Source organism: Kogia breviceps, chromosome 7, assembly GCF_026419965.1.
Source record: "Kogia breviceps isolate mKogBre1 chromosome 7, mKogBre1 haplotype 1, whole genome shotgun sequence".
NCBI classification, from domain to species: domain Eukaryota; kingdom Metazoa; phylum Chordata; class Mammalia; order Artiodactyla; family Physeteridae; genus Kogia; species Kogia breviceps.
Window position 1 is genome coordinate 12,774,757 of NC_081316.1, and position 24,619 is coordinate 12,799,375.

Consider the following 24,619-nt stretch of genomic DNA (forward strand, 5'->3'; position numbering starts at 1 on the left):
TAAGTTTTCCTAGCTTTTCTTGCTGCTTCTGTTTCCCATTTGGACTTTGACTTGCCCAGGCCAAAGAAAAATAACCTATTGATATTTTTATTGAAATACATTAAATATAAAAATCAGAGAGGAAAAGCTTTATAGTTAATTTATAAGACCTTGGCATGTCTTTTTCTTTTGATCTATCCTTTCAATCCTTTAAGAGTATCTTAAAGTCTTCCTTATACAGATTTTACACAATTATTGTTAAACTTATTCCTTGGTATTTTATCTTTTTATTGCTATTGTAAATTGTCTCTTTCCCTCTACTTACACCTCTAATTGTGTTTTTACATGAAAACTGTTAATTTCAGTACATTAATTTTATATCCTACCTTAATGAATTCTTATTGTCTGTAGTTAGCTTTTCAGTTGATTCTCTTGAGTTTTGTAGTTTTATGATCTCTTCCTAATTCATAAGCCTCTATTTTTTATTAATATGTTCTCATCCTCTTACTTTTTAATATTCTGAATTACTTTTCTTTAAGATGTACCTCCTACATACTACTTTGAATTAATTTTTGCCTTATGATTCAATCTGATCATCTTTTTCTTATAACAGGTGAGTTTAGCCCATTTATGTTTACTGGTACCAGATATCTGATACATGAGTTACTCGTACAGATGTTTGATCAGTTCTGTCATATTATTTTAGGTTATGTTTACTGTTTGTATATTATAAAAGTCTTTCACTATGTAGCCTTTCATTGATCTTTTTGATTATTACAGTTCTCTTGGAATTTACAAAGATCTGTACTTTTGTTCTAGAAGTTACCTACCTTTACATGTACATCTTTCTATGATATTCTCAGTCTCCTCTCTCTTTAGGGATTCTATCAGTTCCCTTATTAAACAACATTAAATTTCACTTGTAATCTTTCTTCTACCATTCCTCTACTCCATTATCCAATTTTGGTCAATATTCTCTTTAAGTTTACTTTGGAACTTTTCAATATATTTAAGCTTCTACCGCTTATTTGGCATTATGACTTTTTTTACTCTTCATTTGATCTGCTCCCCCGGAAGTGTCTTCATGACATGTAATGAGGCCAAAGTCACTCAAATAAGATCTGCATCCTATGTCCACCAAAAGGGTACCTTTGATGCCTGGCAAGTCAATGCTGGCATGCTCGTGGATTCCAATTCCATTCCGGATGATCCGCAAGGAGCCTTCCTTGAAAGCCCCAGAGCAAGTGACCAGCTGCAAGTAGAGAAAAGGTTTCTAAATAACCCCCTCCAGACTGGGGCAACTAGACTGATGCTCAGAAAGTATACAAGCTACACCTAAATCCAAGGACCCTTTGTTGTGGAGCTAGGTTTGAGGATGCAGACTTAGCAGAGGTTTATCTCCAAAGTCTCTCAAATTTATCAAGCAAACAGGATGTCCTAGTCCAAGAAGCAAAAGGTTCCTACCACTATTCCTAGCAAGCTCGTTTCCACCCTGGGAACCTAGTTTACTGGAAAGAGCACAGGATCTGAAGGCAGACACACCTGCCATTTAGTAGTTATGTAACCTTTGAGAAGTTGCTTAATCCTTCTCAGCCTTAAGTTTCCTCACTTCTGAAATGGCCAAGAATCCCTATCTAACACAGTGCTTGTGTGATTATAGATAATGTATGTAAAGTGCCTGGCAGACCAAGATAGGCACTCAATAAATGGTAGTTATCCTCACATCATTGGAATTAGTGAGTGAGGCTCTTAAAAGTTATCTGCAGTGCACACTCCCCATTCTAGCTAAGCAGACCAGGGGGACACCGTTTGAGTGGGCATACCAACTATCCCTTTCCAGGATGACCCCCTTACCTGTCCCTGCCCCTGCCTCTCCAGGTCCACCACACACATGTCCACAATGGGTCCTAAGTTGGTAAAGGTTTCCATGGCCACTACATAGGAGCCTTGTTCATTGCTGTCAACATTGAGCTGAAAAAGAAAGAACAATGCTAGTCCTAGAATGCTCCAGACCCACCCTAAAGAGAGAGTTATCATCCAAAAGAAACTCAACCCTACTAGATCTTCTTATGCTCTAAGAAGATCTTATGCTCTTACGGATGCTTCTTATGCTCTACTGGATGCTTCTAGAAGGGAACTGCTAAGGAACATGGTTATCCTACAGGTGACCCACTAACCAGCCAGGGATTTCTAATCTGGCATCCCATGGATGGATTTCAGAGGAACAGCTGGAAATTAATGTAAAATGTTTGCATGCATTCTTATGCAGAGAAGGTTCAAATTCTCATATTCTAGAGGGGATCAAATACATTTTCTATGACCTATTTGAAGGTAAAAGCTAGTTCTTGTTCATCACTGTATCCACAGTACCTAGCACCTTGCCTGGCACATTTGTTGAATGAACATTTAGGACACAGAGCTAGTCAGGGTAGGATGCTAAATCAACCAAGTAGAAAGGTGGATAGTAGGCATATGGATGAACTGAAGAAACTCTGAGAGGTACTAAACACAGAAAGAACTTAATGAAGAAGCAGTGAAGACTGCAAAACAGAAGCCAGAAAGAAGAAAATGTCTTCTCACCTTCACAAGCTGAGAGTCACCAAGGCGAGACCCGACAAACACAACACCGTTATCAAGGTATGTCAAGCACTCAGCAATAGAGGTCTAAAAGAAAATCAAGGGCATGAAAGACACGAGAATGGACTTCAAGTGGGATCCAGACACCGTCCTACCCACCTCTCAGACATGTGCTGAGAAAAATCACACCTGCAGTCATGATTCCCAAAACAATTCTCCATTTCAAATCCCCAGGTCACACTCAACAATCATTCCTAAATCTCTGAAGTTTGTGACTCTTCATTTATCACATCCCTATAGTCAGAAAAATCAATACTTTGTCTTGCAGGTGCCTGCTCCAAATGATCATTTTAATCCCAACAGCTCCAGTCTCCTCAAAATAGCTAGAGACCTCTAAAATTTGCTAAATTGTTCCTAACAATACTTTTGTAGAACGTCCTCCCATAACTGAGCATCAGCCTTAGATTAACCTTTAATTCTACGTGTATCCTTTTTGTTTCTCTTTTTTTTTTAAACTTGAGGTAGTACCCCACTGCCTGTGAGATTCTCTACAATCTACTCATCCAGAAACCAACTTCCATAGCAGGACTTAGCATTTGTTGTTGGGTGTTAAGTAATACAATTCCCAGTTGCAGTTTGGGACCACACATCCGGGGTCACTAGGCACCTAGGAGAATGCACAAGAGTAGGGACAGGGCCTACCTCCCCAAGGAGTTCCACTCGGAGATCCTTGAGGGTGACGGTGCCATCCATCTGTTCCTCCTTCTCCAAAAGCAGCATGAAGAGCCGTCCTTCCATGTCTCCCAGCAGATAGCGGGAGCCATTGGGGTCCACGCGATTGTGACACACAATTGTGCTTTGCTGCCAAGAGGGAAGACACAGTCATTAGAGATTAAGCGTCCTCCACAACCAGAGAATAAACCCTAGCAGACCATTCCCTTTACCAAACCCAGCCACTTTTATGAGCAAGAATTCCACTCCATGAGCAAGGAATCCACTCAGCTCACACTACATGTGTGATCAAAAATGAGGACGTTTTGGGCTTCCCTGGTGGCACAGTGGTTGAGAGTCCACCTGCCGATGCAGGGGACGCGGGTTCGTGCCCTGGTCCGGGAAGATCCCACACGCCACGGAGCGGCTGGGCCCGTGAGCCATGGCCGCTGAGCCTGCGCTCCGCAACGGGAGAGGCCACAACGGTGAGAGGCCCGCGTACAGCGCCCCCCCCCCCAAAAAGAGAACGTTTTATTTTTTATTTATTTATTTTTTTGAGGATGTTTTATTTTGAAGACAATGTTCTGAGGAACTCGAGATACTTTAAATGTTTACTCACATATTATTTTACTGGAAAACAAACACATAAAAGAGGCGGCAGCTGTAAGTATTGACTGGACTATGTATGCTACCACAGATTTTGTTATTTATCCTCACTAATACTAATTACCTCCTACCATGAATGCTACCACAGATCTTGTTATTTATCCTCAAAAAAGAAAATAAAGTTAAGCTTTTAAGCCTTCATTTCTATGACTTGACATTTTAAGATAAAATTTTTTATGACTAATTTCTTAAGTCTATATATATTTTTCACTATATTATTTTACCTGATTTGAGCTCTAAAAACATTAACATTCATTAGAATTCCCGAAACTTTTCCTTTCTTCAAATTGCCCCAGTGAATGGAAAGGATAAACCAGATTTTGATTATTTCTCTCCCTTAGTTAGCAAGCAAGCTCTTTGTAAGCAACACCAAGCCAATCTCTTTGTATTCCCAATGACCAACACAACATCTTATATACAGTGAATAATGTGACAGATACCTCTGAATCCCCTTCTGACAAATGGTGGGGAAAGGAAGGGGGGAACAAACAGAAGGAAGAAAAAGGGAAAAGAATGCTGCTCACCTTAATGATGGGAGGGGCAATCGCCAGATATTTGTCACCGTTGTGATACGTGATTGATTCCTGTCCAATGATGATGGCGCCTCCAAAAGGCTCTGGGACTGCAAGAGAAAGAGTAGCATTAAAATGCTCAGCATTTGGGACCTGCCAAACCCTGAGGCAGCAAGGGCACTGATCCAGTTATCTCTGAGGCAAACTTGAAGATAATCATTTTTTAGACATCAAAGTCCAGGGAATATGATAAGCTTTTTCTGCGATTACTATCTTAGAAATTGTCGGCTGCCCACTCTGTACTCCTGGTCGTACTTTTATTGCCTCTCTTTCGGAGTTCCTGAGATTTTTTTCCTTGTTCCTTCGCTTCACTTCCCCCATTATCAGGGACACCATATAGAAGAGCCAATTTGCACTTAAGAGCTTTAAAACTTCCCTACTAGGTGAAACACACAACAGTGTTGGGGGAAGAATATAGGATAAAGAGCAAAGATGCCTGGATTCCAGCCTAGGCTTTGTCAGTGAGGCACAGGCATGGGCAAGTCCCTCAGCCTTGCTTCCTCATCTATGAAATAAAGGAGCCAGATAAAATAAGCTCTATTAGTCCCCTTCAGTTTTTTTTAATTTCTGCCCAACAATAAAATAATGAGACTAACTTCCATATGCCACTCTGCAAATCAATCTCATTGTTTTAGTTAACCCCACCACCCCAAATAAAGGAAAGTTACACTTTTGGAGGAAGGGTAAAAAACAAGACTATCTCAAAGACAAAAATGCAAAAAACAAAGGGAAGCACATTTACAGATAGGAGACATAAGGGAGGGCTGAACAATGCATGTGCTCAACAGCACTGGAGCACTGAGATGACGGGCAGAGAAGGTGAGGAAGGAGCAATAGGGAAGTGGCCCAGAAGTAGGGCAGAGGCAAATTTCCTAAATCCCCCAACAAACCTGCAATCACCATGGAAGCTTCCGCTTCTACGTTTTCCTGTTTCCAAGGGCCCTTATTGAACTCCTTCTCTCGGAGAGACACCTCATAGGTTTTTACGTGCCGCCCCTGAGGGTCCTAGGTGAGGAAAGGCAGAATCGTTAGTCCCTACGAAGGGTGCCCTGGGCTGGAGAGGGGCCCTGAAAGGGACAGCATCTGAGGGGCCTCCCTGGTGGCGCAGTGGTTGAGAGTCCGCCTGCCGATGCAGGGGACGCGGGTTCGTGCCCCGGTCCGGGAGGATCCCACGTGCCGCGGGGCGGCTGGGCCCGTGAGCCGTGGCCGCTGAGCCTGAGCGTCCGGAGCCTGTGCTCCGCAACGGGAGAGGCCGCGGCAGCGAGAGGCCCTCGTACCGCAAAAACAAACAAAAAAAAAAGGACAGCATCTGACGCTCCTGTCACGCCAGCCTTCCCAACCTCATCCATCAGCGTGCTAACGGCCACCAGCTGAGCTTGTGACAGTCTGGGAAGACTGACTGAGGCCAACTGTTTCTAACATTTGAACCAACAAAGAGAGATTTAAAAATTAGAAAAATAAACTTGTCATGCTGCACTAACCACTACAGAGATATATCGTACATATGTGTACATCTGTGTGTATATATGTACCTATATAAAATATATATATTCTCTGGTCCTTATCTTCAAGGAACTTATAAAAAACCTAAAGAGGAAAAACAAACACATTGAGAAGTGAAACACATCTAACAAATTTTTTAAATTTGTTTGATACAAATGAGAACCTGCTGTACAGCACAGGGAACTCTACTCAATGCTCTGTGGTGACATAAATGGGAAGCAAATCCAAAACAGAGGGGATAGATGTATACATACAGCTGATTCACTGTGCCATACAGCAGAAACTAACACAACACTGTAAAGCAGCTATACTCCAACAAAAATTTTTTTTAATAAAATAAAAATCAATTATAGTCTAAAAAAAAAAAATCCATTTGATACAACTCTCAGATGCATTCTGACAGGGTGACGGTAAAGAACAGAGCATGCTGCTCCTCTCAAGTTAGTCGAAACCTCCAATCCTGATATTGTCGACACCACCTTCCCCTCCTTTTTTCTGAATCATGACTCACTTCAGACCCGGAGCTATCAAAGACACCTTCAAGAGACTAAAAGAGCCGGCATGGGGCCAGTGGAGGGTGGCCTCATCAAAGGCCAGAGCAAGCTCTAAGAAGTTATGGAAGGAATCCGACAGTGTGTTCAAGGCAGGGCCCACATCTTCATCATTGTCACAGCTCCTGAAGCACTCCGCATGACTAAATTTCACATGGTATTTTCCTTTCTTTCTTTCTTTCTTTTTTTTTTTTTTTAATTTTGGCCACACCACGTGGCTTGATGGATCTCAGTTCCCACACCAGGGATTGAACCCGGGCCACAGCAGTGAAAGCGCTGAATCCTAACCACTAGACCACCAAGGAACTCCCTCACGTGGTATTTTTCAAATTGACCTTTGGGCACAAAACAGGAGAAAAAACCATTTTTAGTTGATGAAAAGATTTTCCCATCAATGATTAGGGGTAAGACTCAACTTCACCATAAATTCAAGCTGGGGTTTGGGTTTGGGCCTCTGACACACATACAGAAATGAGGATCATTCACAACCCACAGCCCTGAGGCTGCACAGTCAGCCTTGAATAACCAACATCAATGTTTTAATGACCTGATATTTACAAAACTGAAGAAGGGAGAGATTCCAAGTTATTATTTCAGACCTGATATTTAATGTATTATAAATAAGGTTAAACAAAATCTCCTAAGCTGGTTTCAACCTATTCAAATGAACTTTATATCAACCAGCCTCAAAACTACAGCACTTACTGTGACACTAAGAAACCTACAAAAATACATCAGTATTTCCAATACTCAACACAGTGTTTAAAAAGTGTTTACATGCCCACACACAGTACTGAGACTACGACTAAGCTTTCTTCCATCATTTATTCAACCACATGCTAGTGAAATAACCTCATACTGTATGGCCCTTTGTTAAAAGGCTGAGATATTACCAAGATACAAGCATATTAGTCTGGTGCTCTGTCACCCTGCCCCCATCCCACACCCCCTCAACAGATCTAGCCCAGAGAACAGCTGCCCAGGATCAGCTCTACAAAAGTTTTAGGCACAGACTAAAATAGAATTCAAGAGCCAGCGGTCACCAGAAAGTGAGTGCTGATCAAAATGTACCTCTTCTTGGAAGACACGTAAAGCATCCCCAAGACTTTTTCTCATTGCTTGTAAGGGAATTTCTAGATCATTTCTTTAGAGCTAAGTTTTAATAATCCCCTAGCATGCCAGTAAGAGACAAAGTATAAACTGGGTCACCCTATAAAATCTCCAAGGCCCACAACCAGAGTGTAATCTCAGGATTAAAGCCTGCTACAGGCCCCAGACTGCTTCCTGCCTCCACGATAAGTACTTCTTCTCTCAAGGTGCAACCAAAACCTGACACATATTAATCATATCATTCAAAACATTTCAGGACACCTCTGCCTACCCCCTACCATGACATCCAGACATTCTGACTAGCAAAAATGAACTCCCACTGTGCCAAACCATACAGCTTCTCCCTCTCTCCTCCTGCTCCAGTACCTGGTAGACAAAGCAGATGGTAGGTGCTTGGCAACCATACAGGAACTTGACATCAATAACATGCAACTCCTCCAGGCGGATGTTAAAGGCCTTGAGCTCTTTATTGTCCCGGTCTAGTGGAATAACCTTGAAAAGGCCATCATAGAGTCGCAGGCCAATCATTCGGCACTCGGGGTCAATGATGCCGATAATGCCCGTCTCTGAGGGGCGGCCGATTCGGTCCTGAGAAATAAAAGTGGGGTTAGGGAAGAGCCTCAAACACCTAGAGTAACAGAGGACGCTGGGCACCACCTTCCCAGGATGATTTTAAGAGTGGCAGTAAAACTGGTGGTGTCTCTTTGACATGTCAGGACGCCCAAATGTCGGTGTATGCCTTTCTGCAAAACACCGAATCTCAGTGAATTATTACCTTCTCCCTTGGACTCTGAGTAAACTACAGAAGTCCTTAATGTTTTCTCCTTCTTTCTCTGATCACCCAGAGAAAGAGCTGCCCCAGCAGTACAATTTTCTTCACCAAATCATGACAACCCTACCTGGAAAACTCTCATCAGCCTGAAGCAGCCACCTCACCTGGACATTGCCATGAGCCCGCGTTATGATGTCAATGCTCTCGCCACTCTGCTTATACTCCAAGATGCAGGCATTGTATTTAGCTGTCAGGATAAACAGTAGGTCCTTGCTCTCCCCCTGGAAACCAACATCATACTATCAAAAGAGGTTTCTTTTGAAAACAGGAATACTTGTCTAGCCTTTAATCATTCTTCAAGCATATTAAATTCTTCAAGAATTTTCTTTTCTCCCTGAAAAAAACCCACAGTAAGTACCTGACACACATTAGTTACGCACACACCCTAAGGGTGTGTACAGAAAGGCCAGAACTGAAGCTGGTAAACATCTAGTCCACTTTCATGATTCTTCATCTCTGCTCTACATATAACGTATTCATCTAGTTCCACGTCAGCTAATCTCAATTACTCCATTCAAATTCTGAAAGATTAATGTAACACCTCCTCTAATCCCCTAGAAGTACTTGGAAAAAGAAAAAAAATGTGAACAAAGGAAGCTGAAGTGCATCTACAAAGTCTCTCTTACTTATTAACACAGACCCCAACAAAGTGAGTATTTTGTTCAAAGGGTTATAATTTAAATTTTGAACCCACTGCTTCCCCATCAGATTCACTTACAGATAGAAACAGTCAAATTATAATACCAATAATAATCTGATGATGTATTAACAGTGAATGCTTGTTATGTGCTACGTCCTGTTACTAAATCACTTAATCTTGACAGTAACCCAGAGGACTGGATACTGTTATCCCCATTTTGCAGATGGGGAAACAAGGCTTTGAAAGGTTAGACGACACCCAAAATTAGATTTAATAAGGAATAAAGCCAGTACTGCCCTAACTCTAGAGCCTACTCTCTGAATCACTACGATGACCCACAGGATGGTGACCCACATATTTCAAACTGCTTTAATATTCCCTTCTAAAAAGTCAACTTGATTAAAAAAAAAGTCAACTTGATAAATTTTTCCCTAGCAAATCTCTCCTTCTATTTCTTGGAAGCTTTTTAAATAAGAACATAAATTGAAATCTGCCATTCAAAAAGAGAAGAGTTTCTCTCCTAAGCCTTATTGCACCCATCCTAAGCAAGCAGTGACATAAAACAACGTAAACCCGACTACAACTAATAGTTCTCCCTTTGTTGCTGGGCCCAACCAACCCAGAGCACTTACCTTGGGCCTGAAAAGCTCCATGACAGCAATCTTCCCATACATGCCCACCTCTTTGACGGGCCGAAGCCCCTCAGCAGTGACCACATAGATCTCTAATCTCGTATTTTTGGCAATCAACAGGTTCAAGTCTTCAGCTGAAGTAAAGTGTCCTGGAAGAACAGATCCTCTAATTTTTGAAGCCAAAGCACTAAGTGATCCTAAACCTCCTGAATTCTCGATTTACTTCCCATATTTCTCCGGTTCCCTCCATTCACTCCCTTCTCACCAAATCCTCAGAGTCTCACTTCACACATTCAAGAATGCTACTTCCCTCATCAGATTAAGAAACTGGACTGGGCCTAAGAGCAGCATGTCCTTCAACTGCCAATGACTGCGAAAACCCTTCAGATGGCTCTGTGCCCTCGAATTTCACTTTTCACTTTTCCTATCGCAGTGGCCGACTCATACTCTAATTAAGGGATGCTGGAGAAAGTGTTCCTCCCTATTCAGTCCAAATTTGAATTTTCACAAAATCTTTACCAAACAGACTAGATCAAACAAAGAGAATTCTCAGAGCTTTATCTTAAAACCTTGTTTTGTTTGCACCTCTTGCCCTCCCAGCAGTCTACCAAAACCCCATCCACACTCCTTCATAGCCTCCAACTCTCCAACAACAGTTTTCTTTTGTAATCATGTTTCGGATTTACATGAAAATACAAGTTTGAGGGCTTCACATTCTGTTGAGAACTTGGTTCAAGATGATTATTGCCGGGTTCTGGACATTTGCGTCCTTAACAATTCTTGCATAAACAAACAAGGCAAACCCAGCACTGGGCTGGGCCATTTCAAACCCTCTTCTCCAACAGCTCCCTCTTGTAAACAACAGCCCCAGGCAAAGCGAACTCCTCTCGTTCGGGTGAGTACGGACATTCCTCACATCCCTCCACCTCCTGCACCTCCCAGGCTCTTGCCCCAAAGTCGCCATCATGACCGCCCCTTCCCCCCTAACCACACGAGGCCAATCTCGCAGCCCAAGCAACACCGCACAAACAACTCACACTCCACTCTCTGTCCCACTGGGCGCGTCCCTGTCCTCGAGGCCAAGTGACCTCCGAAAACGAAAGGGGACCCTCAAGAGCAGCTTTTACTCCCCCAAAGGCACGTATTGAGACAGCTTCTTTTAAGCCGTGGGCTGTAGGAGGTCCCTCGGCCGCCAGCGCCTTCCATCCCCTGGGCCCGGTCCTGGCGGCAACCCGGGGGCCGCGGGCTTCCCTAGGCCTCGGTTCCCCCCAGCTCCCTCCCTCACCGGGGTCTCCTGCCCTGGCAGCCTCACCGGTCACGCAGCCGTTCACGGCGGTGGGCTTCTGTGCCGTTACCACGTAGTTGTACGACATGTCGAGGCCTGGGGCAGCCCAGCGGGACTCAGGCGAAACGAAAAAAAGACGGACACGAGCAAAGAGACAGGGAGCCCCCACCCGCGCGCGGCTAACTCCACTGCCGCTGTCTCCGCCCCGGAGACACGTTGCAGGCCAGAGCGGCCGGAGCGCGGGGCATCACGGGACGGGCTCACCTGGCCTCTTGGAGGACTCAAGGCGCCGAGGCGGCCAACCAAGGGAGGCCCCGCCCCCAGGCGCCCCGCCCATCTTCTACCACCCGAGCTTGGAGTACCCGGATGAGGGCTCCCTGTCGGGTCTTTGGGAAGCAGCGGCGGTTCCTGAGGTAGTGGGCGCGGGCGAGAGCTGGTCGCGGAGGTGCGCTGACGCCTCCTCCTCCTCCTCCTCCTCCTCCTCCTCCTCCTCCTCCTCCTCCTCCTCCTCCTCCTCCTCCTCCTCCTCCTCCTCCGGAGCTGACCCGCCGACCTCATCCCTAGACCGTGCCCCTAGCCCTTTCCCAGACCCCGTCCACCCCATCTTCCTTGCTCCAGGAGCCTTCGGGGTTGTTCCCCCTTTTGGAACCGGAAGGTACTGCAGAGGCCTAGAAAGGGGAGGAAGGTGACATCAATTTGTGCACCTCCCAGACTAGAACCGAGGTTTGTACCTCCCTTCCCCTAGCTTTCCCAGTACCTCTAAACCCAACCCTGCCCTGACCCTAGATTGACCGATCACTAGGCTTCACCTGGCATGCGCAGGGTGGGGGGAGGCACTTAGGCTCTCCCGTCTCCCCTTTGAACTTGTGTTTGTATTTGAGACTTTGTGTTTCAAGGGCCCAGCAGGCCACTTGCCCAGCACAATTAGACCCCCCGTGGCTGTGCAAATTCTGACCTCAAACACAAAACCAAAAATTCTCTGGTGAGAACCTTAGTGACCCAGGAAAGCAGTCAGTTAGCCCTGCAACTTCCAGGCCACTCCACATCAGACAGGCCCTGCAAGGAGTAGGAGGAGAACCACGTGGTTTGAAACACCTGCTGCAAGGCCACAGAGGAGGCAACCCCCATTTTACAGATGAGGAAGCTGAGCCTCAGGGGAGCTGGTTTACTCAAGATCCCCCGGTAAGAGACAGAGCTAGGTTCCGAGGCAGGTGTGGATTCTTTCCACTGCAGACACATGCAGTGAGCCCAAGACCCTGGATAACTCCAAGACACCTCTGAACCTGACTGAGCCGAAAGGAGCTAAAACGTCGTTATGGTTTACTGTGTGGTTTTACGCATCTGGGACTTTCTGCCTAGCTTTAGAGGCAGTAGAAAGAACACGGGATTTGTAGAAAAACTAGACATAGGTTTGTGTCCTGGCTCTTAATAGTATGACCTTGGACACATCACCAGAGCTCTCTGGGTCGGTTTCCCAAAAGCAAAATGGAGTCAGACTCAGCCGTCACCTTCCTGGTGTTGGTCCGAACACTGACAAGAGCAAGTGTGTGAAGTTCTTCATGAATGTATTCACTGCGTGCGAGGCCTGTGTAATAGATGAAGTTACTCTGTGGGTAACTTTGCCTCTTGGTGATAAGGTGGGCACCACTCCTGAGTGTAAGGCAGCCGTGTGCCCAACGTGGATCAGTCAGAGTCCTGGCAGCCAGGTGCAGGCATGAACCTTGGTCAGCCCCGTGCTCTTCTCCATCCCCAGCTCACATTCTAGAGTTTGGACTCCGATCAAAGTCTGGGGCAGCTCCCTAATTACTAGGGCCCTGAAAGCACGATTGTGCCGGTAGGCTGCAAGTGCCTTCAGCAGCTCATGTTGTTACCCCCTCCTGCAGATACTGTTTGCCACCTTCACTGTGCTCAGGCCCGGTAGCACCCACAGGATTGCCTATCCTCCGGCAGCTCAGTGTGAAGGTGTGAACTCAACTTTCTTCAGAGCCTCCCCACCATGGTGAGTCCCCTGAGGCCCAGGGCAGAGGAAGGGCACTGTGGTCTTGGGGCAGTAGGGGTGCCAGCCCTGGGCATGTTGGAGTTCCTTGCTCCCTGGCCAAGAGACGCTACTGCCTGCCGAGGTTAAGAGAGAGGGTCATCCTCCGTCTCAGGGCCTGACTCCCCTTCATTTCCCAGCTGGACCCAGCCAGGCCTGTGGCTGCAGCCTCTGAGTCCCTCCAGGGCCCATCTGCCCCTGGTCTGGGTCATGCCTTTAGATTAGAACATTAACAGCTGCCTACTCTGTAATAGACAGTACCAGTCAGAGGAGTTGTGAAGAAGGACCTGGTGCCTCTTCCAGAGCCTCGGGCATGTGTGGGCTTGTGGGATCTACACTCACTGCAGGAGGCTCAGCATGCCCTTGGGCCTGCCCCAGGCCAATTCTAGAACTGATCTGGAGGAAAACAGGCCTGGGCGGACCTGGGTTCAAATTTCAGCCTAACACCAACCAGCTATGTGATGTTCTGCCAAAGACTTGACCTCTCTGAGCCTCTTTCCTCATCTGCAGTTTAAAAGGTGAGATGTTGATCAGACCAGGGTCCTAGGGGGCCTCCCATCGTTGCCTGGTCGACTTTTCTTTCTTTTTCCATCCCCTCAGGCCACTGGGAACCAAGGATGGCACTGGACCCCAAGCCCTCCTCTAGCTCTGGTTCGGGAATGGTTGCAAATCCCAGGCAGGATAGACTGTCAGGGATGGCGAGGGAGCACGTTCTTGGAGGGTGGTGGTGCTGGAGACTGGGCTTGGAATTGAGACCGACGCTCAACTTCATTGCGTATTCCAGTCCCTGGCAGGCTCTGAGAGCCACAAGCCCGTGCCCTCCCTAGGACAGGACCTCCGCCACTCTCAGCCTCCCTGAGAGTGGGGAGGGCAGCATGATAAGGGCCAAAATGGAACCAGCTTTGGAGCCAGGTGGACCTGGACACTTGCTGGCTGTGTGACCTTGGGCAAAGTCATGTAAATCTGCCTGTTTCTTCACTGGGCTAATTTTCCTCCATAGAGTCGTTGGAAGATTCAATGAGATGTGCTTAAAAGCACTTAGAACGAGGTGTGGCTCACAGTCACTGCTCTGGCCCCCGCCAGACCCAGGAAAGGCCAAAGTTTGGATGAAGGAACGGCGTTCTGGCAGGCTTGGGGAAGGGGCCTCCGGGAAAGCTCAGCTGCAGGCTTCCCCCAGGCCACCAGGCGATGCTGGTAGCCTGGCCCTCTCTGACCCTATTGGGCACCAGTTTCACTGTTTGGGACAAAGGCAGGAGCTGCACACAGTCTACAGACCTCCTTCAGCTAGCTCCAGCTTTTCAGAGCTGGTTGAAGAAGGGAGTAGCTCCTTTGCATTCAGTTTTTTGCTATATAGCGGGCATATACTCTAGTTCATTAAATCCCTATTTTGCAGAGGAAGCAGATGGGTGTGGGCCCTGTCTGGCCCCCTCCCCTGGCACAGGAGGGCCAACCTGGGGCTTCTCCTCCTTTGACAGAAGGCTGTTGGGCCCCGGTTTTGAATTTTATTTTACTTTATTTATTTTATTTTATATTTTTGGCCACACCACGCCACATGCAGGATCTTTGTTCCCTGACCAGGGATCGAACCCGCGCCCCCTGCAGTGGAAGCTCGGAGTCTTACCCACTGGACCGCCAGGGAAGTCCCCCAGCTTCATTAATTTTTTTACACGCGGGACTCCAGTTACCCCATTTTCTTTGTATCAAAGCCATTCTGCAGGATAAATTTAAGCCATAAGTTAGTTACTGAATAAGAAGTTGCAAAATAAGACATCATGGGAACATCCACCTTATAAAAAGATGCCTAATTCAAGGAACCACTGTTGCCTGGAGTTCCTGGGTGGGTGTGGGCTAGGGTGTTAGTCATAGCAACGTGGCTGGGCAGGATGGGGCTGCCCTGCCAACTCTACCAGAACCTCCTCCCGCTCCTCTCCCGCAGACCTCCAAGAAGCTAGTGAACTCGGTGGCAGGCTGTGCCGATGACGCCCTTGCTGGCCTGGTGGCCTGCAACCCCAACCTGCAGCTCCTGCAAGGCCACCGTGTGGCCCTCCGCTCTGACCTGGACAGTCTCAAGGGCCAGGTGGCACTGCTGTCGGGTGGGGGCTCTGGCCATGAGCCCGCCCATGCTGGTGAGCGCCCTGGGCCAGAGGTGGCAGCGGGCTCTGGGCAGAGTGGACGGGGGGCTCCTGGGAGAGCTTCGGTGCTGTTAGGAGCTTCAGGACAGAGCCTGGCCCAGAGTCAGGAGCCCAGTCCTGGCTCCGGCTCTCCCACTCCCTTGAGCTGTGATCTGGGGCCAGTCGTGGCCTCTGTCTGTGCCTCGGTCTCTACATCTGTAAAAGCACAAGGTTGGGCCAAATGACCCCTCAGGCCTTTCCAGCTCTGACGGTCGGTGATTCTGTGAATCCTCCTGGCCTCCCAGGCCCAGCTGACCTGCCGTCCCCTTCTCCATGAAGCCTGCCTGACTTTTCCAGCCTAGCGCAGTGTTCCTTTTCCCACCGTGCGTTTTCACATGCAACGTGGACAGTCCTGGACTGTTTTTCCTGTTTAGTGCCAGGCATGTGAACTCTCCGTGAGAGCTTGGGGATGGGGGCATGGGGAGGAGTAGGGACCAGGCTTTGTATCCTCTGTATCTTTCCTGTTTCTCCCTGGCAAATTCATCCATCCATTCAGCAAACATTCATGAACACCTATCGTGTGCCTGGCGCTCTCTGGCCACTAGGGGCGCAAAAGTGACCCAGACAGACAAGGCGCCTGCTCTCATGGAGTTTTTCTCCTTTGGGGAGACAGAAACCAGGTAAACACATAAGTGAAAGAGATCATTCCAGAGCATGGAAGTGAGGCAGTGAAGACAGGCGAGCAGGGTAAAGGGACAGCGAGTAGCCGGGCATGGGTGAGTGACTATTTCCTTTGGGAGGTCGGGGAAGGCCTCTCCGAGGAGGTGATAGATCTGGGAGAGCGGCACAGGTACTCTTCTGCACCAAGTGCACAGTAGGGCTCACCAAACCATGAGGCCCGGGAGCAGGGGGAGCCCCAGGGGTAGCAGGCACAGGTCCCCACCCGACATCCTCTCCCCACCTCTCTGTCTCAGGTTTCATAGGGAAGGGGATGCTGACGGGGGTCGTTGCGGGAGCCGTGTTCACCTCCCCGGCAGTGGGCAGCATCCTGGCGGCCATCAGGGCGGTGGCTCAGGTGGGCACAGGTAAGCCTGGCACGCGGGCGGGGCTGCTGTGGGGAGCGCAGGTGCTGACAGGGCCCCGCCGACGGCTCCCGCAGTGGGGACCCTCCTCATCGTGAAGAACTACACTGGAGATCGGCTCAACTTTGGCCTGGCCCGGGAGCAGGCGCGGGCGGAGGGCATCGCCGTGGAGATGGTGGTCATCGGGGACGACAGCGCCTTCACCGTCCTGAAGAAGGCAGGCAGGCGCGGGCTCTGTGGCACAGTGCTCATACACAAGGTGAGGGTCCCCGCCCCCCCCCGGGACGCCACTGGCCAGCCTGTCCCAGCCCTGTCTCCAGGCAGCACCTGGTGCTGGGCCTTTGCAGCCATCCGTCCCACCCCCACCAGAAGCCACTCCTCCCCCAGCGCGCCCCGATCCAGGAGGGCCCCACCGTCCCCCGGACCCCGTCCGCCCGGCCCCTCCCCTGCCCTTCCCCGCCTGCAACCATCGTCCCGTCCTGGTGACCCTGCTCCCCGGCGCCTCCAGACACACACCCTCCTCCAGGCCCGGCCCTTCCTTTCTCAGCCTCGCTTCAGCGCCCATCTGCTCACGCCCAGGTGGCTGCAGCTGCCTCCTCAGCCGGCTCCCCTGCCTGCTTCCTGCCCGCCCCCCAGTCTCTTCCCCACACCACCCCAGAGGTGTCTTACGAGAACGTGTATCTGACCAGGTTGGTCCCCATCGGGAAGCCCCCCGGCGTTCCCAGAGTCAACCCGGGCTCCTCGGTCACGCGCCCCCCACTCCTGCCCCTCCTCCCTCAAGTTCTTGTCCCATCATCCCCGGGGTCCCCTCCTGCTCCATTAACACCAGTTCTCTGTACCACTGGGCCGTGGCTCGCCTTTGGGGCCTTGCTGCTGCTGAGGCGTCGGCCTCGAAAATCCTTTCCCTGTCCAACCCCGCTTTGGCCTGGCTGCGTCCTACTATTCTGTGGAGGCCCACCTCTGACGTCTGTCCCCCTGGGAGGCTGTCCCTCCCACCACACCAAGCACGCTAGGACCCCTCCTCAGTGTCCCCATAACACCTGTCCCTCATCGGATTTGCCACCTCACGTGAAATGTTCAGTTGGTGTTGTCTCTTTCCCCGACCCCTTCCCAGACCGAGTTCCTTCAAGGTAGGGACTGTGACTTAGGCACCTTTCTTCCGCTTTTCAGCATATACTAGATGCTTGGCAAAAAAGTGGGGAGGTGGGCCAAGTGAGCCACGGTGTATACGCCACGGAGAGAGAACCGTAGGCTAGGAATTGGGAAACGAGCCACCAACTGACTGTGTGACAGTGGACAAATCATCTCCCCTCTCTGGGCCCATCTCTCCATTTGTAAAGTTCCTCTGGCTCTGGGATTCTTGACTATTCCTGGCAGGTACCCTAAATGTGGTGGGCCAGGTTGACGTGGCAGGACGAAGAGATTCCCTGTTCCCAACTAGAGATTCAGCCCCAGCCTGTCTTCTGCCCTCAAGTGCTACAGTGACTCCTTTCCCGTTGGGGGCCTATCTCTGTGTGGGTGCAGGTGGCGGGTGCCCTGGCTGAGGCAGGTGTGGGGCTGGAGGAGATCACAGATCGGGTGAGCGAGGTCGCCAAGGCCATGGGTGAGTGCCGGCCCAGGGCTCGGGGAGGAGGCGGGGGAGGTCGAGGCCCCCCTTGGACCAGGAGCAGGTTCCCGGCAGCAGCACAGGAGGCCTCCCAAGTCACTCCCCAGGGGCTGAGGCGGGGGGGGGGGGTGTCTCCCTGCGGGAGCTCCTGAGAACAGCGGCCATGGGTCCCCGAGCCAGGTTTCTCTCCCGTCACTGAGATGAAGAGTCTGACAGCTTGTCTCGGTGGAGTGGCTTCCGAGGCATTGCTGCTGCCTGACGCCGAGAGCACAGCGGTCGTCCCTTTCATACCTCATTTCTCTTAGGAACCTTGGGAGTGAGCTTGTCCTCCTGCAGTGTGCCGGGTTCCAAACCCACCTTTGAGCTCTCAGCCGATGAGGTGGAGCTGGGCCTGGGTAAGCTTGTGACCTCCGCCCCCTGCCCGGTCCAGCCATGCCTGCTCCCTGGGTTTTTCCCTGTCTTCTGCCCTGGGAGCCACGTACCTGGCCCTTCTGCTCACATGGAGCCGTCGCCTAGGCGGTCTTAGTATTTTTAAGTGGGTGCATGAGGCCCTTCTGGCCCAACGTGCCTGGTTTCTACCAGCTTTGCCCTCCACACGCAGGGCTCTGGCCACAGGGGCTCTGTGCCTTGCCCACCTCCTTGCCTGTGCTCCCACCATTCTCAGGTACCCGTGCCCTGCCAAGATGCAGCCCCGCTTTCAAGAGCCATTCAGAGGCCACCCCAGCTGCAAAACCTTCCCTCTTCCTCTCCTGTGCTTCCCAAGTAATGGGCAGAGGCCTCAGCTGGCCTCTGGGACTGCTTCTAGTTAAGCTACTTAACCAGTTAAAAGTTAAGGGGACTTCCCTGGCGGTCCAGTGGTTAGCACTCCACGCTTCCAATGCAGGGGGCGCGGGTTCGATCCCTGGTCGGGGAACTAGGATCCCACATGCTGTACAGGGCAGTGAAAAAACAAAAAGTAAAGTTCTGGCTCTCCCCACCACCAAGCCAGAGACGGTGTATTTTCCATTATTTTGTCGGTTTCCCCCTAACCCGCACTCCCCATGTCCACATGCCTAGCCTAGTGCTGAGCACTTAGAAAATCCTTGACCAGACCACACTGAGCGAATCCCCAGGCCCCGAGCAGGTCAGCAGTGCTTGCATCTATCCACAGGGATCCACGGGGAGGCTGGCGTGCACCGGATAAAGGTAGGTGGACTTCCCGGCGAAGGTTGGCCCAAGACCAAGGCCCCCAACGCAGCTCACTCCCGGCTCCCTCTGACAGATGGCAACCGCCGACGAGATTGTGGCTCTCATGCTGGACCACATGACGAGCTCCTCCAACGTGTCGCACGTGCCTGTGCAGTCCGGTGAGGGACTGTCACACTGTCGCCCAGCCTTTCCTCCCCCTCTGGGAACGGGGCCCAGAGAGAGTCACCTAGGTGTCGTGTCTGCCCACAGGCTCCTCAGTGGTGCTGATGGTCAACAACCTGGGTGGCCTGTCATTCCTGGAACTGGGCATCATAGCCGATGCCGCCGTCCGCTCTCTGGGTGAGCCCCACACTGAAGGGGACCTCCTGACCCCCTTCCAACCCTTTGAAGCTGGATGTAAGAAAAGCAGCTGAGGGCTTCCCTGGTGGCGCGGTGGTTGAGAGTCCGCCTGCCGATGCAGGAGACACGGGTTCGTGCCCCGGTCCGGGAGGATCCCACGTGCCGCGGAGCGGCTGGGCCCATGAGCCATGGCCGCTGAGCCTGCGCGTCCGGAGCCTGTGCTCCGCAACGGGAGAGGCCACAGCAGTGAGAGGCCCACGTACGGCAAAAAAAAAAAAAGAAAAAAGAAAAAAAGAAAATCCACCAAGAGAGGGTCTCGCAGTGAGTGGTCCAGAGCACGGGCTGTACACGTTTGTTAAGCCCGAGTTAGACGACAGTCCCTCTGCCACTTACTTGCTGGGTACCTTGAGCCTGTTTCCTTGTCTGTAAAGAGGAGGTAATAATAGTACCTGCCTTATGGGGTTGTTGTGAGGGTTAAATGGGATTAAACGTTATGCAACACACTTAACACGGGACCTGGGACCTGGTAAGAACGCAGTAACCGAGACTACTTACCTGCCCCTGTAGAAGGGACACCTCCAGGGAATGTGGTCATTCAGGGCATCACTGAGGGATGCCCCAAGGAAATCTGACCGGCTCTCTACTGACCTCAGAGCCCCAACTCCCAAAGTTCTTGTTTTTCTCTTACTCTGTTTCTTTCTCTGATGCTCTGGGGGGAAGTGCCCGTCCTTCTCTCCTCCTCTCACACACTTTCATGCTCTGGTACTGCAGAGGGCCGAGGGGTGAAGATTGCTCGTGCCCTGGTGGGCACCTTCATGTCAGCCCTGGAGATGCCTGGCATTTCTCTCACTCTTCTGCTGGTGGATGAGCCCCTCCTGAAACTGATAGGTGAGACCTGGGAGCTGGGCTCAGTGAAGCCAGGGGCCCCTGGAGCTGGAAGGAGCCAAGGGGACTTGGAGAGACCCCATGAGGGCTGACCATGAAAATCAGGACCCTGTGGAGAGGCCCTTTCTGGCTTCCGCAGTCTTCTCCAGCTCTCACTTGACTGTGAGGGAGTTGGCATTAGGATCCTCCCCCAGGGACCCTCCCCTTTCCCTTGTACACAGTAGGCACTCAGTACTTGCTTGTTGCGGTGGAGGGAACCGGGCCACCAGGTGGGGAGTCCAGGCCCCACTGGATCCCTGGCCGGCCAGCCTGTCTCTAAGAGAGTCATCCTGCTGTCCCTAGATGCTGAGACCACCGCCTCGGCCTGGCCTAACATGGCCAAGGTCTTGGTGACTGGGCGGAAGCGGTGCCGGGCCGCCCCCGCCAAGCCCCTGGAGGCCCCTGATGCCACTGCTGCAGGAGGTACAAGCCATGCTGTTGGGGAAGGTGGCCCAGGGCTTTGGCCTGAGGCCTAAAGGGTACAGGGAGTGCAGAGGGGCGTGGAGGGGCGCTGGCACCCATACCTCCCACATGGGTCACGTTCGGCTGTGAGAAGGGCCAGGCAGGCCTCCTTCCCACTGTCCTCCCTCTCCAGGCGCGGCCTCAGAGCAGGTGGTGCTTGTGTTGGAGCGGGTGTGCGCCACCCTCCTGGGCCTGGAGGAACATCTGAACGCCCTGGACCGCGCTGCTGGCGACGGGGACTGTGGCACCACCCACAGCTGCGCTGCCAGAGGTTGGTGCCAGGACCCACCTGGGGCAGCAGAGGGGGTGGTGTGGCACACTGACGGTGACGTTTTGGCATTTCATGAACCAGAAGGATTTCAGAAACGTCTGGAGTTCTCACGTGGGGTTGGCAACTTTTATTTTGCCAAGAGAGGTGGTTCACAAAACCTAGCATCCCGTTCACCTATTTTCATGAAGAGACACTTCTAACGCTGCGAATGTAGGAAGGCTCTTATCGCAGAATACCATGTAATATTTTACAGTGAATGAAAACTTTGGAGTATTCTAAACTTATTCTAAACTTACTCTGTTCTTATTTTTCTCAGCCTAACCAGACTAGGGAAAAGTTCTTAATCATCCAGCATCGCTGAATCAAGAAAAATGTATTTAGTGCCAACCACAGGTCAGGTGCTGCCCTCGACTCTATGGATAAAATAGCGAGCAAAGCAGATTAAATTCACTGCCCTCATGGCTTATGTTGTGGTAGGAGAGACAAACCATGATCAAGGTAAATCAGTCAAAGACAAAACACAGAAGCAGGGACACGAGGAAGCGTCATTACCTGTTGGGTGACTGTCGAGGTCCCTGTCCACGACCTGTTCCCACCCCTCCAGACTGCAGCAGGATATAGAGGGGGCCTGGGAGTCTCTTCACGTTGGTTCCCTCAGCCCCTCCCAGCACCCATTCCTCCGGCTGGCAACGAGGCCTGGGTACTTCGTTGGAATCCAGGCAGATGGGACGCTGGGTCTCTGAATTCCTCACCATCTCTCTCTGCCTGCAGCGATTCAGGAGTGGCTGAAGGAGGGCCCACCCCCTGCCAGCCCTGCCCAGCTACTCTCCAGATTGTCCCTCCTGCTGCTGGAGAAGATGGGAGGCTCATCCGGGGCGGTGAGTGCCGGCAGCCCCCGGGGACAGAGGGCTGCCACGGACGGGTCCTGGGTCGGCGGAGGCCTGGGCCAGCCCTGTGTGCTCAGTATCCTGGCCCTCCCCAGCTCTATGGCCTTTTCCTGACTGCGGCGGCCCAGCCGCTCAAGGCCAAGACTGACCTTCCAGCCTGGTCTGCTGCCATGGATGCCGGCCTGGAGGCCATGCAGAAGTGAGCCAGGGACCTGGGCCTTGGCCGGCGGTGGGCTGGGGGAGGTGGTTGATGCCCCCCACCCCCGAAGCGATTCCCTGCAGGGAGCCTCATATGTTCTCTTCCCTGCCAGGTATGGAAAGGCTGCCCCAGGGGATAGGACTATGGTATGTATCTGGCCCAGCCCGTCCCCCTTTTGAGCATAGAAGCCCTGAAGGCCGCCCTCAGCGGCAGGGCCTGTCCTCAGCCCCTCTCCTTCACCGTGTTCAGCTGGATTCTCTGTGGGCAGCAGGACAGGAGCTCCAAGCCTGGAAGAGCCCAGGGGCTAATCTGCAAATCCTGATCAAGGCAGTCGAGGTGAGTGAGGCTGGGCCCAGCCACCCAGGGAGACAGACTCAGAACCACCAGGTTCCCGTCTCCATGCGACCTTGAACAAGTTAACATCCTTTCTGTACCTCAGTTTTCTTCTTTACAAATGGAGGAGAGCACCTGCCTCAGAGGGTTGCTGTGGGACTGGAAAGATATGTAGGGCGCCCGCACAGGGTCTGGGACATAGCGGGCCCTTGGTGAATGGTGGCCCCTTGCCTTGCTAGCAGTGTGTGGGATGTGACCTCTCCACCCTGGTGACAGTGCTGGGACAGAAGGGTCCGGGGTCCATGGCAGGAAGGAAGCCTGGTAGCTGCTTCTTGAACCTGCTCCACACCCCCCCTACCCCTCAGAGTGCAGAAGCCGCAGCCGAGGCCACCAGGAACATGGACGCTGGAGCTGGCCGAGCCAGTTATATCAGCTCTGCGCGCCTGGATCAGCCAGACCCCGGGGCGGTGGCGGCCGCGGCCATTCTCCGCGCCATCCTGGAGGTCTTGCAGAGCCAGGATGCGTGAATGCCTCGCTGGGCCTCAGGGCCTCACTCACTGCTATGCCCAGCGCCCGCAGTCACTTATTTCTGCCTTAGAACTGTCACCCTCCCCACGCCTCTCGCCCTCGGGGCCTGTCTTCTGAGTTCAGCAGGAATTCCTCAACCAGCCTGCAGGATTCCTCCACTGTAGAAACTGCAGGCCCAGAGTGGGTCGCTGACCTGTCCCTCTTCAGGGAAGGGGGAGTCCTAGGGTCACCCGACTCTGCCCCCAGCCAATCCTGAGCTTTGATGATAAGGCTTTTCCCTAGGTGGCAGCACAGTCTTTGACTGGCAACGCCGATTTGGTTTTAAGACTCCCTGTGAAAGGTCTTCTGCACCTGAACTGTGTGAAAAAGGAAGCCAATAAACTACATTGAAGCAAAAGCGCTGCTGCTTCCTCTAAGGGACCTTTATCCGAGCGTGTGAACAAGTGGGCCCACCAACGCCCCCGACTAAGACCTCACCCCCCCACTGAAATGCTCGTCTCCCATCTCCTGCCGCCTGAGACCCAAAGGCAGGGTCTGTGCAGCTGGGCCAACTCCACTGAGACCCCCGTTCCTGTGCTTCCAGTGCACACACCACACCTGACGGGTGTGCTTTTCTCAGCGCTAGACTTAACAGAGTTCGCTGATTGTTCAGGAATCAAATGGGCAAGTGGGTCTCCAAAAGGAAAAGAAACCACCATATTCTAAGGCTCAGCGGTAGAACAGAAACTGTGCCCAGGCCAGCCCACGGGTCTCTCTAGAGCCATCACTGATGGCCCCTGGGAGAGCAGGAGGCGCTGCTGAGTCTACACGGGGTGTGGCGGAGACCGCACGGTGCACGCCTGGCCCCTAGTTGGCGCAGGGGGGCAGGTAAAGGCACTGGCGTGGCTTCACTTTAGACACAGATATGACTTTGAATCCTGGTTCTGCTTCAGACTAGCTACATAAACTCAGGCCTATTATTTAGCCTCTTAGAATCTGTAAAATCCAAATGGTGCCCACCTCATGGGCACGTGGAAAGGATTCAAATGAACTGGTGACGATAAAGGCCTCAGCAGTCCAGGTGCTTACTCACTGGGAGTTACCAGTATCACCGACACGTGCATCCAACTCCTTGAGTCGTCTGCTCCGCCACCAGGTGGCCTCAGCTCATCACACTTGGAAGGGGGCCACGACTGACTTTGCCCGGCTTGGCTGCAGGCTTCTTCAACCCCTCGGCTTCCCTTTTCCCTGCCCAGGGTCCCCTGTCCATCGGCCACACCACAGGTCCCTGACCACAAGGCACCGTTACCCGTGCGCAACAGATGCACACACGCAGCAGCTGGGAAGGAAACTGGCATCAGACACCTGGACTGTGGGTCCCAACTGTGCCATTTCCTGGCTGGTAACCTCGGGCAAGTCACTTACCCTTTTTGAGTGTCGTGTTTCAGATTGTGAAATAGGAAACATCTCCTTCCTTGTCAGATAATCAAGTGCTCGAGGGCCATTCACTATTAAAGACACGCACACGAACCAAGAGTCACATGCGATTCTAAGACGACAGTCACGCGGTTCTTTGGTGTCGTCAGGTCTGCCCGTTTCCCGGTCTGAGGGTCAGAA

General features: G+C 51.4%; 2 protein-coding genes across 8 annotated transcripts in view; one reads left to right on the plus strand and one right to left on the minus strand.

The window, feature by feature from the left end:
- DDB1 (damage specific DNA binding protein 1) overlaps positions 1-11,374 on the minus strand; it is a 32,689-nt gene extending 21,315 nt beyond the window's left edge. Inside the window, exons 1-10 of the mRNA XM_059070428.2 lie at positions 11,086-11,374; positions 9,774-9,922; positions 8,606-8,722; positions 8,036-8,257; positions 5,396-5,510; positions 4,458-4,555; positions 3,259-3,417; positions 2,560-2,643; positions 1,834-1,950; positions 1,129-1,231 (exon numbers count right to left, since the gene is read on the minus strand). Coding sequence (XP_058926411.1) covers positions 1,129-1,231; positions 1,834-1,950; positions 2,560-2,643; positions 3,259-3,417; positions 4,458-4,555; positions 5,396-5,510; positions 8,036-8,257; positions 8,606-8,722; positions 9,774-9,922; positions 11,086-11,146 — 1,225 coding nt within the window. The 5' untranslated portion in view covers positions 11,147-11,374. The remainder of the gene's footprint in view (positions 1-1,128; positions 1,232-1,833; positions 1,951-2,559; positions 2,644-3,258; positions 3,418-4,457; positions 4,556-5,395; positions 5,511-8,035; positions 8,258-8,605; positions 8,723-9,773; positions 9,923-11,085) is intronic.
- An 11-nt stretch (positions 11,375-11,385) lies between these two features.
- On the plus strand, positions 11,386-24,530 carry TKFC (triokinase and FMN cyclase). Of its 7 annotated transcripts, none has more exons than XM_067037362.1 (20): positions 11,390-11,471; positions 11,677-11,781; positions 12,942-13,057; positions 13,472-13,611; positions 15,030-15,219; positions 16,179-16,289; positions 16,364-16,545; positions 17,811-17,889; positions 18,198-18,287; positions 19,043-19,077; positions 19,154-19,238; positions 19,330-19,419; positions 20,191-20,307; positions 20,647-20,766; positions 20,939-21,076; positions 21,848-21,954; positions 22,059-22,162; positions 22,275-22,308; positions 22,412-22,498; positions 22,861-24,530. In XM_067037362.1, exons 6-20 carry the CDS (start codon positions 16,196-16,198, stop codon positions 23,020-23,022), a joined length of 1,524 nt encoding a protein of 507 aa, XP_066893463.1. In that variant the 5' UTR covers positions 11,390-11,471; positions 11,677-11,781; positions 12,942-13,057; positions 13,472-13,611; positions 15,030-15,219; positions 16,179-16,195; the 3' UTR covers positions 23,023-24,530. The 7 variants fall into 7 exon arrangements, with proteins under 7 accessions (XP_058926454.1, XP_066893463.1, XP_066893460.1 ...); XM_067037360.1 differs by having other exon boundaries at positions 11,394-11,503; positions 22,861-23,423; XM_067037361.1 differs by adding an exon at positions 13,694-14,050 and having other exon boundaries at positions 11,400-11,781; positions 22,861-23,423.
- The last annotated feature ends 89 nt before the right edge of the window (positions 24,531-24,619 follow it).

Bases quoted from the DNA above. Each gene is read 5' to 3' on its own strand.
- TKFC (XM_059070471.2), top strand. The intron at 22,163-22,274 runs GTGAGCCAGGGA...CTTCCCTGCCAG, and splicing joins GGCCTGGAGGCCATGCAGAA to GTATGGAAAGGCTGCCCCAG. The intron at 22,499-22,860 runs GTGAGTGAGGCT...CCTACCCCTCAG, and splicing joins TCCTGATCAAGGCAGTCGAG to AGTGCAGAAGCCGCAGCCGA.